This window comes from Chiloscyllium plagiosum, chromosome 25 (genome assembly GCF_004010195.1).
Source record: "Chiloscyllium plagiosum isolate BGI_BamShark_2017 chromosome 25, ASM401019v2, whole genome shotgun sequence".
Taxonomy (NCBI): domain Eukaryota; kingdom Metazoa; phylum Chordata; class Chondrichthyes; order Orectolobiformes; family Hemiscylliidae; genus Chiloscyllium; species Chiloscyllium plagiosum.
In genome coordinates, this window is record NC_057734.1 from 34,455,780 (window position 1) to 34,473,830 (window position 18,051).

An 18,051-nucleotide genomic window follows, 5' to 3' on the forward strand; every position below is an offset into this window, starting at 1 on the left:
CAGGCCCTTCGGCCCAACAAGTCCACACCGACCCGCCGAAGCGCAACCCACCCATACCCCTACCTTTACCCGTTTAACCTAACACTACGGGCAATTTAGCATGGCCAATTCATCTTTGGACTGTGGGAGAATTAGAGGGGATCAATTCAGAACAGAAATGCGGAGGCATTTCTTCAGCCAGAGTGTGGTGGGCCTGTGGAATTCATTGCCACGGAGTGCAGTGGAGGCCGGGACGCTAAATGACTTCAAGGCAGAGATTGATAATTCCTTGTGACATCAAGAATTTAAGGGCTACGGGGAGAATGCGGGTAAGTGGAGTTGAAATGCCCATCAGCCATGATTAAATGGCGGAGTGGACTCGATGGGCCAAATGGCCTTACTTCGACTCCTATGTCTTATGGTCTTAAGGAGTAAATGTAGGGGAATGGGTCTGGGTGGGTTGTTCTTCAGATGGTCGGTGTGGACTTGTTGGGCCGAAGGGCCTGTTTCCACACTGTAAATAATCTAATCTAATCTTCACAACATTCAAAATATATTTATAAAAGATGCAAATTTTGACTGCTCTCTGCAGACTTTTTTTTTCCTATAAAAGATTTTATACTTTTACTTCAGACGACAGACACAACAAATACCTGCATCAGAAATATCTGTTAAAAGCTCTGACCCCTAGCAGCGTACAATAAAAAGAAACGTGTTGCTAGACAAATGCTCTAGTAAAGTGGGTCAATGAGGCAGCAATCTCTTCAAAGTAGAGATAAATTCAAAATCTTTTCTCTCAATAGAAGGTCAACCAACTTCAAATCATTCATTAGGTAAACTCTGCAAGCTGCCATCAGTTCCAGCACTGGCTTTGACAGCTGATTTTCTTTGAAGATGTCTTGCAATTTCTTAGGTTTAATCTGGTGAGTTTCATAATTTGTTAGCCCAGTGCAGTTTGCTGTAAATTTATCCCTCACTACATCAAATTCTGCTTTTGACTGGATAGCACTTAAATTTGCCCACTTTAATATAGATGGACTTTCTGCATAGAAATACCATTATTGCTGAGATTCTACTTTTGTTTCAACTATTTACCTATCTTATTGTGCTAAGTTTAGGACACTGGTATCTAATGACAGAGAACATCTTCCTCAACTTTCAGCTTTTTGTAAAATCTAGTGTTAAACATTTCAGATTGAGATGGATACAGGAAAATCAAAGCAGATATTTTGTGACTACGAACCACCATGCCATGCAGTGGTCCAAATAATCTTCATGAAATTTGTGAAAAATTTAGCTCTCCTGCAGATTTCACTGAATCTCTAAAAATTATATCTTTAGCTTTTGAACTTGCCTTTATCAAAGGTAGTCATCTCTGGATCAGCGCATTATCTATTAAAAGAACATTCTTTCATCATGTTCTTGAAACTAATACAGGCGAATGGCTAATACATCCTTTCACTTAAAATACGCCAGGAATTCTTATGCCCTACTCCACTTCTGCTATGGCAACTTTGGCAGATTGGCAGAAATATGGTATGCAGACAAAAATGATGTAACAGCAGTCAATTGTAGACTATCAGGTGTCTTGGTCTCCAAATACTTCCATTTAATTTATATAACATTCATGTCAAGAGCAAAATAACAAGGAAATGCATGGGCCCATCCAACACACTTTAAATTTTCTTTTTGAAATTAAAGTATTTTGCTTACCTGGTAATAAGTAACTGCATTGGTGAGATCATTTGCATCCTGTTACAAAGTGTAAGTATCCTTCTGCAATGAGCACATGAACATTTATTTTTGCAAGCTTCATTTTCTCTCCCTTTCCATTCATCACAGTTCATGATGGCCATCAGGATAGGGAACTCCAGCTTAATTAGGAGCGAAAAAACATTATGATGGCATTCTAGTTTCAGATTCACTTTTCTCATGGGATATATTATTCCTGTGTTCACAGCCCAATAGACTTGCTAATGAAAAGACTCCTGAGTTGCCAATTCAGAAGTATGTTTTTCAGCTGTGAAATTTACCCTGTGGCACCTTTACACCCATGATTGGAAATCACATGCCCTAGGGTATACAGAAATGCAGAATCGCATTTCAGTCAATCTAGTGAAACCTGACAGAAAGTTCACCAAGGATGCTTGAATAAAGACTGCTGGAAGACAGGCTGCTGCTGCCATATAAAACAATTTTCTTGCATGTGTTTTAACTTACCTACTTGCAAAAAAAAAATGCTTTAATATTGATTTAAGGAAGTGATCATTTTTTAAAAAAGCTTTTTAAAAAACTATTCTACAGTTTTTGAATAGATTCTACATAATTAGCGAAAACTAGGAGAACAATCTATTAATAAAAACATTCAACTGCAGAGCACAAAGGCACTAACTCCATAATGGAAATGAAAACCCTCAGGTCACAGAAGTTAAGAAATAATTTTCTTTGTTGTTTGCAGTAATAGACTTATCTTACAGAACAGCATCAAGTTTCCAATATTCACAAAGTATCCACTTGAGTCATGCACTCCTTACTGTAACTTGCTAAAAAAAGTTTCTATAAGGAAATGTACCCGGAGATTGTATTTCGATAATTTAATAATTTATTAATCTAGAAAAGTGTGTAAAAGTATAGCTCTCATCCACAAGATATATGAATGACATTAAAATGCCTGCAGGTTTATCAAACTCGCTTTTAGTGTATTTGTTTCAGCAATACAGAATTAAAATGAACTTCACTTATTTTATTTTATATAAAAGAAGCCCACAGCAAAATGCTCAGAAGAAAAAACTTCATATTGGCGTGAAATGTACAGCTTTTACATTTAAAAATGTTCTGAAATATACATACAAGCATGCTAGCAAATCCAGGTTATCGGGAGACAAACTGGTATGCCATTTCTGAACCTTAAATGTGTTCTAACAGAAGAAAAATGAAAATCTTCTGCTAAAGGATTCTGTTGTTCAACTGGGGCTTGTATGCTCAAACTTTTAAAAATCCACAACTAAAATATGCATATCCATGAGAAATATACATACAACTTTCTCACATTGAAGTACATAATATAGGATTTTATCTATTGCCATTTATTTATTTTTTTGCACAAAAACCTATAAATATTACTTCACCAGAATCTTTTAACTTAAATCTTAAATAAAATGACAGAGGTCTGAGTTTGCACCTCCAAAAATATGAAGATGAGTATTTATCTTCATCAGTCAAGTCCGAGATAAAAATGGCCTTGAAATCGAAACAACCCATTTTCATCCATAGCTGATGAATTTTGGGAGGGAGAATGACAATAAAATGGAAAAATTACAAACTTCTACTTACAATTCTCACCAAGTTAACTTTTTGTACAATTTTACAATCTTGATTTTCCTCTTCAAAAGGCCTTGTGAAATTTTTCTGATTAAGAAAAAATAGTACTGCAATTTGTCAATTTTACACTGTACACAATAGATACAAACTGTTTTCATATATCTGGTTTATATCTACAATACAAAGGAAGCCACCAAAGGTGACTCAAATGCACAATAAAATATCATTTACAAGCACTAGCTAGTTGATATTCTCCACTATATTTTCCTCAATTTCACAATACTGTGTTTTTTTTAAAGAATGTACAATTTATCATGAAAAATAAATTCTGTGTTGTAGCAATGATGACAAGTATAGTTTCAGAAGCTGTAACATAAAAATTCCAAAAAATTTACTGATGTGGAAGAGCTTTACAATGTATGCCGCTGATGCACCAATATCCAAGGAAAGTTCTTTGCAAGGTAATGCTCACACTTTTGAAAAAATTAGACGGAGTGAATTCAATTCTCTTGGAAATGGTACTTGCTCAAATTTTGATATTTTCCCTTACAAGATCTTCATATCATTGCAATACAGCTGATGATGCATCATGTTCTTGGTCAGGGAAAGGGATTAAGTCTGTGTATAACACGACTCCTAGTCTCAAAGTAAATTCATAATGGCATTGTACATTTGAGTAAGCACCACAAAGTGGACGGGTAGACAGGACTGGCGATCTTGTGTGGCAGGGTTGCAGTTGAGCCATGATAAGGCATTATACTGTTCTAGTACAAATCTGGAAAAGGAAGTGCCAACATATTAGTATTCATTTTAGTAATAGAAGAGTTTTGTTAAAGAGTAGGTGACAGAGTTATGACAAACCTCAAAACATCTGAAGTTCTATTGGAATCCAGAGGGTGAGGATGAGAGTGCTTGCCAGGAAGTAGTTCATCAGATTGTGCCAAGGAGACATGGTGATGTAATGAGGCCTAAAATAAAAAGGAATACAATAACAGATTAGCCAAATTTAACATAGTAACTATAAGTAGTTTTTGAAACAATGTGAAACACCATTGACTTAATTATTTCAAACTCAAATGCCAGCAGGTTTTAATTTTCTTTTAGGTGTTTATTATTATGGAAGTTTTATATAACGAACCAGCCAAGGTGCACATAAGCTTCATTTATTGCTCAAACTCATTTCAGCTCTACTTTAATCTGGCAACAAGTTCAAATCTGATCCAGAGAATGTGGATGAAGAGATTGCGAAAAGGTCTTCAATGCTCCTTCTGCCGAAGGACAAGTTAATGGAGGGACCAGCGAGTGAACACACCTTCATTCAATTTTCAATTTGCTGCATATAAATATTACTAATGTTCATCAGTACAGGTTGATGACAGCAGAGTATATAACATGTGAGAATGATTCTATAACATGGAAACAAATGGATGTTCCAATATTTTGCCTGCATTCAAAACAGTTACCTCCATATGTACATTTTAACAATCTTACTCTGCTCCGTGGCAAACATTAAAGATAGATAGACACTTCAAATGATTGATTGATAAATCTGAATTTGAAAAAAACAGAAATCACCTTTAGAAACAACGGGCACTGATTTTGGGCATGGGGACAGGCAGACCAGAACCACTGAGGGAGATTTTCAGCTTTGGCAGTTGAAACAAAGTACCCAAGAGCAAGAGGTTGCTGCAATACATTCGCTACTTCCTCATGAGCTTCTGTGGAGAGGAGTCGTTCACCTCCTTGACCCTGAAAGAATGCAGATATTTAAAAAGATCAACTTTTAAGATAATGTTGATTAGATTATTTACTTACTAAACACCTTCTTTAATGTGTTACCAATTCATGTAGTATGCAATGCAGTCGATGGAGTTCCAGACTAACTGGATTGTGAAAATAAAGTATATTCTTCTGTTTTTCTGATATTTGGTCAGCTTAGTTACAAAGCTAGTCATAAATATTTCAAATGGGTAATATTTCTTTTTATCATGAGCAGGTGCAGCAAAGACACATTTATGAAAACATGGGTTGCTTAGCATACAAGACAATGCCAGACTGCAATTAAACAGAGGAACACTGAATGCTTTGCTTTGCTTTCAAACAACATAACGTGACATGCATTTTCACAAACTTAGTGCTCCATTAAATAGTACATAATCAATGCTTTCACCTCTAGAAAACCCTATTATTCAAAGTTTGTGCGAAGATTTGTAGCTCGGGTGCTCGTTGCTGTGGTTCTGTTCGCCGAGCTGGAAGTTTTTGTTACAAACGTTTCGTCCCCTGGCTAGGCGACATCATCAGTGCTTGGGAGTCTCCTGCGAAGCGCTTCTTTGATGTTTCCTCCGGTGTTTATAGTGGTCTGTCCCTGCCGCTTCCGGTTGTCAGTTTCAGCGGGTCTGGGTGGGTTACTCTTTGGAGGGTCAGATTGGACTTGTTGGGCCAAATGGCCTGTTTGCACACTGTTAAGGATTTTATGATTCTATCTCCTTTGAGCTTTCCCCCTCTCACCTTGAATGCATGCCCCCTAGTTTTAGGCATTTAATTCGACTGGGACAACACTACTATCATAGGGCAAGCCAGACAGAGAACAGCCAGGGAATTCCTAGAGGCATGGCATTCATCCACAAACTCCATCAACAAACACATCGACCTGGACCCAATATACCAACCACTACAGCGGACAGCTGAAACTGACAACCGGAAGCGGCAGGGACAGACCACTATAAACACCGGAGGAAACATCAAAGAAGCGCTTCGCAGGAGACTCCCAAGCACTGATGATGTCGCCTAGCCAGGGGACGAAACGTTTGCAACAAAAACTTCCAGCTCGGCGAACAGAACCACAGCAAACCCTATTATTGCATACAAATATTCTGAAATGACTAAATTATGACTAATTTATTTCTATACATTTAGATCTATAAACAATACTTTTGTAATCAATTACTAAATCATTTACTTTCACTTTGAGGTTGAACAGGTTTAGAAATTGCTTATAAACTAGGGTCACTAAAAAAAATCTCTTAACTATAAATGTGTTTTGACATACTACTTAAAACAACGAGCCCTTGCAATTGGATCACCAGAGTTGTTACAGAAAATACAGTTTCCAATGTGATCTCATTTGAATCAATATTTTTTGGAATACCTTGCTTCAACTAACAAAATACTGTTAACCCCCACTGATGTAACTGGTCAGTTTTTGCCACAAAACTCAAAAGTTATGTTGGCTGAGGAAGAAGTGAGTGTGAAGACAGGATGATACTACAATTTAACATGTTAAATTACACAAGGCTCATTTGCACTCCTTAGAGTTTAGATGGTTCTGGGGCAATCTAATCCAAAAATTATTAAGATATTTGCTGAAGTATGTTAGTGGAGTAGTAGTAACCTTGTCTTCTTGTGATAGCATCCAGAACAAGAAGCCAAACTGGTTAGTTAGTTGAAATACCCATGGCTGAGTTTGATACTTAGTAAAAACCTAACAAGCGTATGGAACAAAGGAAGGCAAGTAGAATTAGAGTACAGATCAGATGTGAACTAAGCAAATATCATAACATTCTTGAGAGATGATATAATTTACTGCAGTTCCAATAATATTGATTTTAAGGATATACCAGTACATCCCACACTTTTTCACCACTAAAATCTCATTTCAAGACATGCAAACTGTTGCAATTCTCTGGGCAGAAGGGTGTGTACACCGGTGTGTGCATTCAGATGAGGCTTTGGTTGATAACAAAGACTACTGACCAGTTATTGACAACAAGGGCCTTTTTGCTTGCCAACAACTTTGTGATTGATTGTCAGAATAACTTGGGGCTAGTAACAGAGGGGAATTTGATCTCCACCTGCACAGGAACGGTTTCTCTATTCTCTGCAGTTAAAAGCCATTTTCAACCTGAAAAAAAACCGAATTCATCTTTCCTTCAGCAGTTGTTTTAAGTTGTGACATTCAACTGATAAGAAACCTTTTATAAGGTAACTAACCACCTTGTATCTCTCGCAAGTGGAGCATCTGAAGAAGGTCAACTGAAAAGCAACATTTGGACCATCATAAAAATATGGATCTCAGCAACACATGAGCGGACACTACGAAAATGCCTCCCAGTTTTCCTCTGCACATAACCTATTTTCTGTGTGTGTTTATAGGGGGAGTTTAAAAAAAGAAAATCAGCAATTTAATTTGCTGTGCTGATGGTCTATATCTGTTTACCTGTAACTCGAGTCTCATTACTTGTAATAAATAGTAATTCTTGTTAAGTCCAGAAACGTGGCCCCTGTGTTTCCCAGCAACCTGATGTGAAATCAGGTCAATTGGGAAATGTTTTGGACTTTATTTTAAAATATTTAACTCATGTTGACTTTGGCAACAACAGGGCTTGATTTTCAGAGCATTACCCCAGTGAGCTGTGACAACATTCATCAAGTACACTCTCCCAATAACATTTAGCTACCTACTCTCAGAATCCCAAAAAAGATTGCAATACATTGTAAGACATAGCTTAAATTTAACAGAACAATCTCTATGCTTTTCAGCTGGTATCAACAGGCATCCTGCAAAATGCTTGATTATTTCAGTTACCACTGTTAGATGGTTTCTGGTACGGTCCAACTCAATACAGAATCAATTTGCTACTATCTAGTTGCATGCATCATTTACTTTTTTGAACTTCTAAAATATTAACAATACATGATCCATTTCAAGTCAGACTTAAATTTAGTTTGTCCAGGTGATTCAAATCCATTCAATTCATTGAATTTCTTGACATGTGTAATACACGTTTTAAATTCTGCCGGTCAATATTTTGCAGACAAATTCACTTGTAATTGAGTGTAAAAGGTCAGCTCAGGCATTACTCTCTAAAATAATTCTCCCTCTGTACCCCATTCACCCATTCCACATCTATAGAAGCAGCCCTTGGTCCACTGAGCCTGTGCCAATCTACACTAATCCCATTTTCTAACACTTGCCCCAATAGCCTTAAATGTTGCTACATTTCAAGTGCTCATCCATGTTTTCTTTTAAAGATTCCAAGGTTTCCCTTCTTCTCTACCCTCTCAGGTGATTCATTTCCTCAGTGAAAAAAAGATTTCTGAAATCCTCTCTGAACTTCCTCCCCTTTACTTTAAAATTATGTCCTCTTGTTATTGATCTTCAACTAAGGGGTATAGCTGTTATCTATCTACCCTGCACATTCCCATCATAATCTTATTCACTTCTTAGCTTGATATGCTCTAAAGATGACAACAAAACCCCAATCTGCCTCTCTTCACAGCTAAAACAACCCAACCCAGGCAACATGTTTGTGAATCCCCTCTGCAGCCAGTCCAATGCAATTACATCCTTGCTATATTGTAGTTACCAGAAATGTAGTTACACAATTCTCCAGTGTGGCCTAACAAAAGTATTGTACAGATCCAACATAACCTCCCAGCTTTTATAAATCTATGCCACAGCTGAGAAAGACAAGTGGCCTGTATGCCTTCATAACCACTTTATTAACCTGTCCTGCCATCTTCAGGGATCTGTGGACAAACACGCCAAAATCTCTGTTCTTCTAACCTTCCCAGTGCCCTGCCATTCACAGAGTACTTGTCACCTCACTTTTCAGGGCTAAATTCCAACTGCCATATTGAAACACCAAATTCCACGAGACAGTCTAACTTTGCTCCCCCCTGGATCCATGCAGGCCTGAAATGCATTTGTAGTATTTCTTATTTTGTTGAACTTGCTTTGGTGTGGAGGATTAACACATTAAATCTAGCTTTGAAGATCCAGTAATTTATCATCATTTGATCCAATATTTGCATACAAGTCAATATAGTTTCAAATGAGCAAATTTGGTTGCTTACAGTTTTCTGAATAGCTAACACTTAAATTTTTGAAATAATTTAATATTTAATTAAATTTAAAAGGCAGAATTGTGTCTGCAGAATAATTTCTAATCCAGTTTCTTTAAGAAACAAGATGTCTGTTCTACCTAAAGGAGCAGCACTCTGAAAGCTTGTACTTTCAAATAAACTCGGTGTTGCATGATTTTTTAACTTCTTCAAATATGTACAAACAACATGGGCGGGGAGTATTTGTCAAATAATCGAATGCCAGATAACAAGTTTAGCCAAGCATCGGGACCTTGCGATCTTGCCGGATAATCCAAAATTCAGAAAATTGAATGCCGGATAATCAAGGTTCCTCTGTGTTTACTGCTGTTGCGTTTATTTCACTATACCACTTGGTGGCGCTGCTCCAGGAAAAAGAATATTCATTCTTCAAATCTCAACACCTGAACAAGACATGATGCTTTCGGGAATATGGTTGAGATTTTGGTACCTTATGTGAACAGTATCTGTATTTAAGTTGTCTGAGGAACCCGACTGGCAAAGCTGAATTATACACTTAGAAATAAATGCATTTAAAATGAAACAAATATGCAAGGAGCGAGTCAATAAAAAGCAGTTTTTATGGCCACTTTAGTGGTTTTAGTATCCCAAACAAGGAAAATTGTGCATGGTATACTTTGCGATGGTACATGCTCCACCAAATCTGTGCAATGATTTAAACAAAAATTTGTTCTAAGGATAAAACTTAAAAGAAGCCTACCTAGATTATTCAGAAATTACTGTTATCGTCCATCATACGACCATTGTCATCTTTTTGGCTTTACACCTAGCCCTAAACTGGGTTGTTACTTAATCTACTAAAATGCACCTCTCAACAGGCAAAATATAAGGAATACAGAAAAATTAGGAACAAACAAATATCACACGCTTTTACTGTGTGCAGTATGTAAATATTCAAATGTTATGCAGAATATAGTATTTGGGGTTTATCCACTGTTTGAGCAGATTGGAACTCTAAAATTCACATTATGCACCTAACAAAATGCCACATAAACCAAATTTGAAATGCAAATTTGTCATGTGCACACTTTGTAGGAGTTGGCATTTACAATATTGGCAATATTTTCTCTCTTAAATGATAAAAATTCAACAATTGACTGGACAAGTACAAAACAAAAAACAAGCAATTCATATTATTCATCTTTGTCCTTCACAACTTTCAAACTCCTGCATTTTGACTAAAGTCTTTGGTATATCCATTTTAAGGTTCTAAGATAACATGATTCAGTAATGCCAACCTAAGTATGCCAAGATTTCAAAGTCACTTCCAAAATCTGAAACTGTTGAGTAGCATACTAAAACAAAAATCATATATTAAACTTGGATCGACAAAATATTGATAAACATGTTTGCCACAGAGTGCACAAAATTTTCAAAGAACCTTGAAGCAATCCACACAAACATCCATTAAGCTGACTTGAAAGGAGACTCAATTTTGAACGTAAAAGTCATGAACATTTCTCCCAGAAAAATTTGCTTTTGGTTTGATATTACCATCTTACCCTGCCAGCTTCACTGCTGTGTTGAAAATGAGAGCCTGCTCCTGTGCCAGTAGGTGAACCAGGAGACAGTACAGGAGAAGACGTGGGAGATGGGTGAAGATTACCAGTTATCAGGATCCGAATGTCATTGTCAAAGTCTTCAGCAAAAATATCCTCTTCCAAAATTCCTATACCATCTGTTCATAATAACAGAAACAAAATAAACAGGAAGCAAATAAAATAAACGCAAAAAGACACAAAATCACTTTCTTTAACCAAAAGTTACTAATCAACATTGCATGCTTGACTTTCTGAACCAGCTATTTTAACAAAGTAATGCTCTAATCATTCTATTGAACTTTCCAGGGTCTACTTCAATGTTGTGGTGCATTGGTTGTAGAGGGGTCCGCAAATGTTGCCTGGCCATTGCTTCTAAACATCTCTTCATATGGTGGATGGAAGATCAGGAAATCTACGGTGTGAGCAAGAATGGTTCAACAGATTGATACCTAACTATTATTTCCCCCAGATGTCATTGCAATCATGGGGTTAAGATAATCTTGGCACTATAACCAGAGGATTAAAGCACAGGCAAAAACCATCCTGTCTATTGTGCCTCTACTGGCCTTTCAAAAGAGCAATTATACTTAGACCAATATTCATGGCTTTTGTCCTTATTCAATGTGTTGTTAAAAAGTATTAGTGGAATCAGCTTCTACTGCCTTTTCAGATACAGCATTCCAGATCCTAACAATTCCCTGAAAAACGTTCATCTTCCTTTCAGATAATTTGCCAAGTGTCAAATTTATGAATTTTATTATTGATGCACTTGTTTTCTCTGTCAAATCCTCCCATCGCATGTAAAATATCACAGTGGTCACTTCTTAACCATTTGTGTTATAAGGTGAATAACGGTAACTTCTCAAATTTTCCCTCACAATGGACAGACTGAGGTGTCAGTGGGAGAGCACTTTGGGGCCAGCAATCATAATTCTATTAGATTTAAAATAATGATGGAAAAGGATAGACGAGATCTAAAAGTTGAAGTTCTAAATTGGAGAAAGGCCAACTTTGACGGTATTAGGCAAGAACTTTCAAAAGCTGATTGGGGACAGATGATCGCAGGTAAAGGGACGGCTGGAAAATTAGAAGGCTTCAGAAATGAGATAACAAGAATCCAGAAAAAGAATATTCCTGTCAGGGTAAAAGGAAAGACTGGTAGATATAGGGAATGCTGGATGACTGAAGAAATTGAGGGTTTGGTTAAGAAAAAGGAAGCATATGTTAGGTATAGACAGGATAGATCGAGTGAATCCTGAGAAGAATATAAATGAAGTAGAGGTATACCTAAGAGGGAAATCAGGAGGGCAAAAAAGGGACATGAGATAGCTTTGGCAAATAGAATTAAGGAGAATACAAAGGGTTTTTACAAAGATAATAAGCACAAAAGGGTAACTAGGGAGAGAATAGGGCCCCTCAAAGATTAGCAAAGCGGCCTTTGTGTGGAGCCACAGAAAATGGGGGAAGATACTAAATGAGTATTCTGCATCAGTATTTACTGTGGAAAAGGATATGGAAGATATAAATTGTAGGGAAATAGATGGTGACATCTTGTAAAATGTCAGATTACAGAAGAGGAAGTGCTGGATGTCTTGAAACAGGTAAAGGTGGATAAATCCCCCGGATCTGATCTGGTGTACCCGAGAACTCTGTGGGAAACTCGAGAAGTGATTGCTGGGCCTCTTGCTGAGATATTTGTATCATTGATAGTCACAGGTGAGGTGCTGGAAGACTGGAGGTTGGCAAACGTGGTGCCACTTTTAAGAAGGGTGGTCAGGACAAGCCAGGGAATTATAGACCAGTGAGCCTGACGTCGGTGGTGGGCTTTGTTGGAGGGAATCCTGAGGGACAGGATATACATGCATTTGGAAAGGCAAAGACTGTTTAGGGATAGTCAACAAGACTTTGTGCGTGGGAAATCATGTCTCACATACTTGATTGAATTTTTTGAAGCAGTAACAAAGAGGATTGATGAGGGCAGAGCATAGATGTGATCTATATGGACTTCAGTAAGACATTCGACAAGGTTCCCCATGGGAGACTGATTAGCAAGGTTAGATCTCATGGAATACAGGGGGAACGAGCCATTTCGATACAGAACTGGCTCAAAAGTAGAAGACAGAGGGTGGTGGTGGTGGATTGTTTTTCAGACTGGAGGCCTGTGACCAGTGGAGTGCCACAAGGATCGGTGCTGGGTCCTCTACCTTTTGTCATTTACATAAATGATTTGTATACGAGCATAAGAGGCACAGTTCGTAAGTTTGCAGGTGACACCAAAATTGGAGGTGTGGTGGACAGTGAAGAGGGTTACCTCATCGTACAATAGGATCTTGACCAGATGGGCCAATGGGCTGAGAAGCGGCAGATGGAGTTTAATTCAGATAAATGCGAGGTGCTGCATTTTGGGAAAGCAAATCTTAGCAGGACTTATACACTTAATGGCAAGGTCCTAGGGGAATGTTGCCGAACAAAAAGACCATGGAGTGCAGGTTCATAGCTCCTTGAAAGTGGAGTAGCAGATAGATAGGATAGAGAAGGCGGAGTTTGGTATGCTTTCCTTTATTGGTCAAAGTATTGAGTACAGGAGTTGGGAGGTCATGTTGCGGCTGTACAAGTCATTGGTTAGGCCACTGTTGGAATATTGCATGCAATTCTGGTCTCCTTCCTATCGGAAAGATGTTGTGAAACTTGAAAGGGTTCAGAAAAGATTTACAAGGGTGTTGCCAGGGCTGGAGGATTTGAGCTATAGGGAGAGGCTGAACAGACTGGGGCTGTTTTCCCTGGAGCATCAGAGGTTGAGGGGTGACCTTATAGAGGTTTACAAAATTATGAGGGGCATGGATAGGGTAAATAGGCAAAGTCTTTTCCCTGGGGTCAGGGAGTCCAGAACTAGAGGGGCAACTAGAGAGACCTAAGGGGCAACTTTTTCACACAGAGGGTGGTTTGTGTATGGAATGAGCTGCTAGAGGAAGTGGTGGAGGCTGGTAAAATTGCAATATTTAAGAAGCATTTGGATGGGTATATGAATAGGAAGGGTTTGGAGGGATATGGTGGCAGGTGGGACTAGATTGGGTTGGGATATCTGGTCGGCATGGATGGGTTAGACCGAAGGGCCTGTTTCCATGCTGTACACATCTCTATGATTCTAAAAGCTCAAATGACATATCTCGTGGCTTCCAATAGACAGAACTTTACTGAAAGCCATTGAAGTTCTACAATGATACCCTCCATAAGAGAACAGACATACCAGCCACAACACCAAACTAAATAAAAGCAAAATATTAAGGACGCTGGAAATCTGAAACAAAGTGCTGCAGAAACCCAGCAGGTCTGTCAGCACTGTGGAGACAGAAACAAAGTTAATGTGGAGTCCAATATTACTTCTGAGGAAGTCCGATTCTTTCTCCATATTTGTTGTCAGACTTAGTAAATTTCTCGAGCATTTTCTGTGCTTGCTTCACAAGATCAAACCACTGTTTTATTTGAAGAACTAGCATATTGGGATACAAGGAATCCTTACTGATTTTTTCTTTTCTTAAAATACATTTTTAAAACATTGTCCTGTTTAATCTCTGATACTTTGATATTATTTTTGGCTTTTTCGGTTGAAGTGTTAGTGAGAAGTAGGGTGCATTTACAAATTTTTGTTTTAATGTTTCTTTGAACTTGGATAGGTTATAGCACAATAAAATTAACTTGTTAAATTTGAGTTCACCTGCCTGGCTTAATCCTTAAAAATTACAGAGACAAGGACAGACTCAACTGCTAATACACCATCCTCGTAAATTTTCAATTTAAAAATTCAATAACCTGTTGCTGTCCAACAAGGAGTGGAAAGAGTGAAAAATCTGTCTACTTCTCATTCTGCACTGAAAACACAAGTCCTCGTTGGAAAGTATTGTCCTTGCACTAAGCAGAAAAGTCCATCACCATAAACTGACAGGAATATATTTTTTTTTTTACAAATCAGTTTTCTTCACTTTTCACAATAATAAAACCTTTTGGTTGCAACCAGCTTCTTCACCAAAACACGGTTAATTGGGAATTGCACATTCTGCAGCTGTAATAAACTCAATTACAGTCATTAAATAGGTCTACTCACCTTGGTTACCAAGAGCTTCCAAAGCTTCAGTATTGGCAACAACCGTAGCAGCAGATGTTGGAAAAACCAGAATGTGCGTACAGGATGCATCTTGTGGGGTGTTCAACTGAGATGTTTGCAAGTTGAGAGCTGTACCACGCCCAAACACAGAACCCATTGTGACAGCATCTTAAGAGTTCCAAAACACAAATAATTGTCAATTCGAGTTTAACTTAATGAGATACCAATTGTGAAATTACATTGAAACTATTATGCAATGCATGTTCCACTAAATATTCAAAATTTCTTTTCAAAACAAAATCCGTACCAGGCATAACAACAAATGAACCCTGTGGCTCCAGGGCAACCAAGCAGGCACTGAGAATTGTGGGAGAATCTGCTGCAGATATACCACACATTGTGCAAGTCTCCTTCAATTGTTTACTGGTAGACTGTAGCGAGCGTCGCCCAATTAGGATACTCCAATCTGCAGAAAGATGAATTTTGTTAAGTAAAAAAAAAAGGAAACCCAAGTTTTCTTTAGGCTGTATTTAGCAAACAAATTTACCTAAAATGCCATATATATATATATATATATATGCCCATCTCAGTGAGCTATTTTTGCATTTTAGAAGAATGCAAGAGTTTCCCTTTTGGGCACATACATCAGAAAATTAAGAGCACAACTTTGCAATAAAATGAACGAGTGGGTAATTGCAACAAGCATTTGATTGTCTGAAATGTACCCTTCACAGAGTCAGATATGTATTTGAGGGAAAAAAAATCATCTCCAATTTGCAAAACAATGTGTTACTGTCCCTTTAGAACTTACATGGTTGTTCATACATTTAATACACACCATAACTTGAGGATGCTTTACTGCTATTTTAACCAATAATTCGTTACATCTTTTTTTAAAATCTTTAATAAAACAGCTTGGTTTAAAGGAGGTCAGAAGTCACACGATACCAGGTTGTAGTCCAAGAGGTTTATTTGAAATCAACAGCTTTCAGAGCAATCCTTCAGCATCAGGTGAATGAAGGAGCAAAGCTCCAAAAGCTTGTGATTTCAAATAATCCTGGTGGACTATAATCTGGTGCCACGTGACTTGTGACCTTATCCACCTCGGTCCAACACCGGCACCTCCACATCATGGTTTAAAGACGACAGTCCACAAATAGGTACTGTTGAAAAGGGTGGCGCTGGAAAAACTCTGCAGGTCAGGCAGCATCTGAGGAGCAGGAGAGACAATGTTACGGGCATAAGCCCTTCATCATTCCTAATGAAGGGCTTATGCCTGAAACATGGACTCTCCTGCTCCTCGGATGCTGCATGACTTGCTGTGCTTTTCCTGTGCCACACGTTTCGACACTGACTTTCCATCATCGGCAGTCCTCATTTTCTCTCAATCACAAATTGGTAGAGCAGTGGTGAAGTGCAAGAAAATACTTGCCAAATACTTTATCCATATTTTGTTAAACTGTATAAAACCAATCAAATGTAGGGACTTTATTCTCATTTTAACTGTCTGATAAATAACTGAATGCACAAATTCATTGACGCTTGAACATAAACAAACTGACTGATTATTGGCGTATTTGAAGACTGTTACAATTGCACGACAAGAAATAAGGATGGACAATGATTTCCGAAAATATTTTCTGAAGTTTTAAGGTATGTAAAAAAATAATTTCAGCTTTAATTCAAAGTTCCCTACCTTTCAGTTCTCCATGACCTACTCTTCCAAGTCTCCCCATTACAATTCTCCATGGCAGTGATGTCATCTGCATAATTCCAACACACCATTCCCATAGTTTCTGCAAGCCAATTTTACGAGCAGGCACTTTACTTCTCCTTGACCTGAAAACATTATGTTGTGTTAGTTCAATGCTTCAGCTTTGTACCTTGCAATTTCTGGCAAAGCTAAGTTGCTCCCTGTATCTGTTAGCGTGCACAGACACGAATGAATATTATAATGTGCTATCACACATATTTGTTCCAAATTCTCATCAATTAAAATTCAGAGTGAATGCACCACAGTTGCTTTTAAAAGATAAATTCACACTATCCTTTAAGTGAAACTAAGCACAGAATTGTACTGTGACGCAGAGGCCACATCTCTCTTTTGATTATTTCTAAACTACCTGCTTATCATTAAAAAAATGCATCATCGACAGAAGACAGAATGCTTATGAGTCAATCCAATAGTGCTGCATTTAGACACAAGCCCCAGAACTCTGTTTGAGTCATATTTAGTCACTATCAGGTTTAAGCTTCTTGTTCATAGTCTGAAAAGAAAGGAACTATCAAACAGACTGTGACAAAAACCAAACTCCAAAGAAACAGATTCATACTGTAATTAACACATACAAACAAACATACAAATTGGGAGGAGTAGGTCACTTGGCCCCTCAAGTCTATTGTCATTCAATGAGATCAAAAATAAGCTGATTACTTGAACACAGAGCTCTCGAATCTCTCACCTGAGAGAACATATTTTTATTCTTCCTACCAATATGGACAATTTCACATTTTCTCACAGTATATTCTATCTGGCAGACCTTTATCTGCTCATTCATCCTGATCTCTTTGAAGCCGAGTTACTTCCACTTCACAAATGACTTTCCTACCTACCCTTGTGTCAGCAACAGATTTAACAGCCATACCTTTGACCACTTCCTCGAAGTAATTTGGGGCGGCATGGTGGCACAGTGGTTAGCACTGCTGCCTCACAGCGCCAGAGACCCGGGTTCAATTCCCGCCTCAGGCAACTGACTGTGTGGAGTTTGCACATTCTCCCCGTGTCTGCGTGGGTTTCCTCCGGGTGCTCCGGTTTCCTCCCACAGNTGCTAAATTGTCCGTAGTGTTAGGTAAGGGGTAAATGTAGGGGTATGGGTGGGTTTCGCTTCGGCGGGTCGGTGTGGACTTGTTGGGCCGAAGGGCCTGTTTCCACACTGTAATCTAATCTAATCTAATTTATATAGATTGCAAAATGTTGAGGCCCCAAAATTGAGCACTGTGGCACATATTGTGCCAACTGGAAAATGACCCATTTAAATGTACTGTTTCCTGTTTACTGGCTAATATTCCATTCATACCAAAATATTGCCCGCTATACATTGAGATTTTATTTCCCATAATAATCTTTGATGTGATAACATATCAAATGCCTCATGGATATCCAAGAACAATAAATGCACAGCAATAATTTTCTAAAGAACTCCA

At 38.1% G+C, this 18,051-nt stretch overlaps 1 protein-coding gene across 2 annotated transcripts in view; it reads right to left on the reverse strand.

Annotated features, from left to right (window-relative positions):
- Nucleotides 1-2,563: 2,563 nt before the first annotated feature.
- LOC122562734 (mediator of RNA polymerase II transcription subunit 13-like) overlaps nt 2,564-18,051 on the reverse strand; it is a 236,468-nt gene continuing 220,980 nt past the window's right edge. For both annotated transcript variants that reach the window (XM_043715858.1, XM_043715857.1), the window contains exons 25-31: nt 16,544-16,686; nt 15,155-15,313; nt 14,848-15,015; nt 10,707-10,882; nt 4,876-5,049; nt 4,162-4,268; nt 2,564-4,075 (exon numbers count right to left, since the gene is read on the reverse strand). In XM_043715858.1, coding sequence (XP_043571793.1) covers nt 3,943-4,075; nt 4,162-4,268; nt 4,876-5,049; nt 10,707-10,882; nt 14,848-15,015; nt 15,155-15,313; nt 16,544-16,686 — 1,060 coding nt within the window. In that variant the 3' untranslated portion in view covers nt 2,564-3,942. The remainder of the gene's footprint in view (nt 4,076-4,161; nt 4,269-4,875; nt 5,050-10,706; nt 10,883-14,847; nt 15,016-15,154; nt 15,314-16,543; nt 16,687-18,051) is intronic.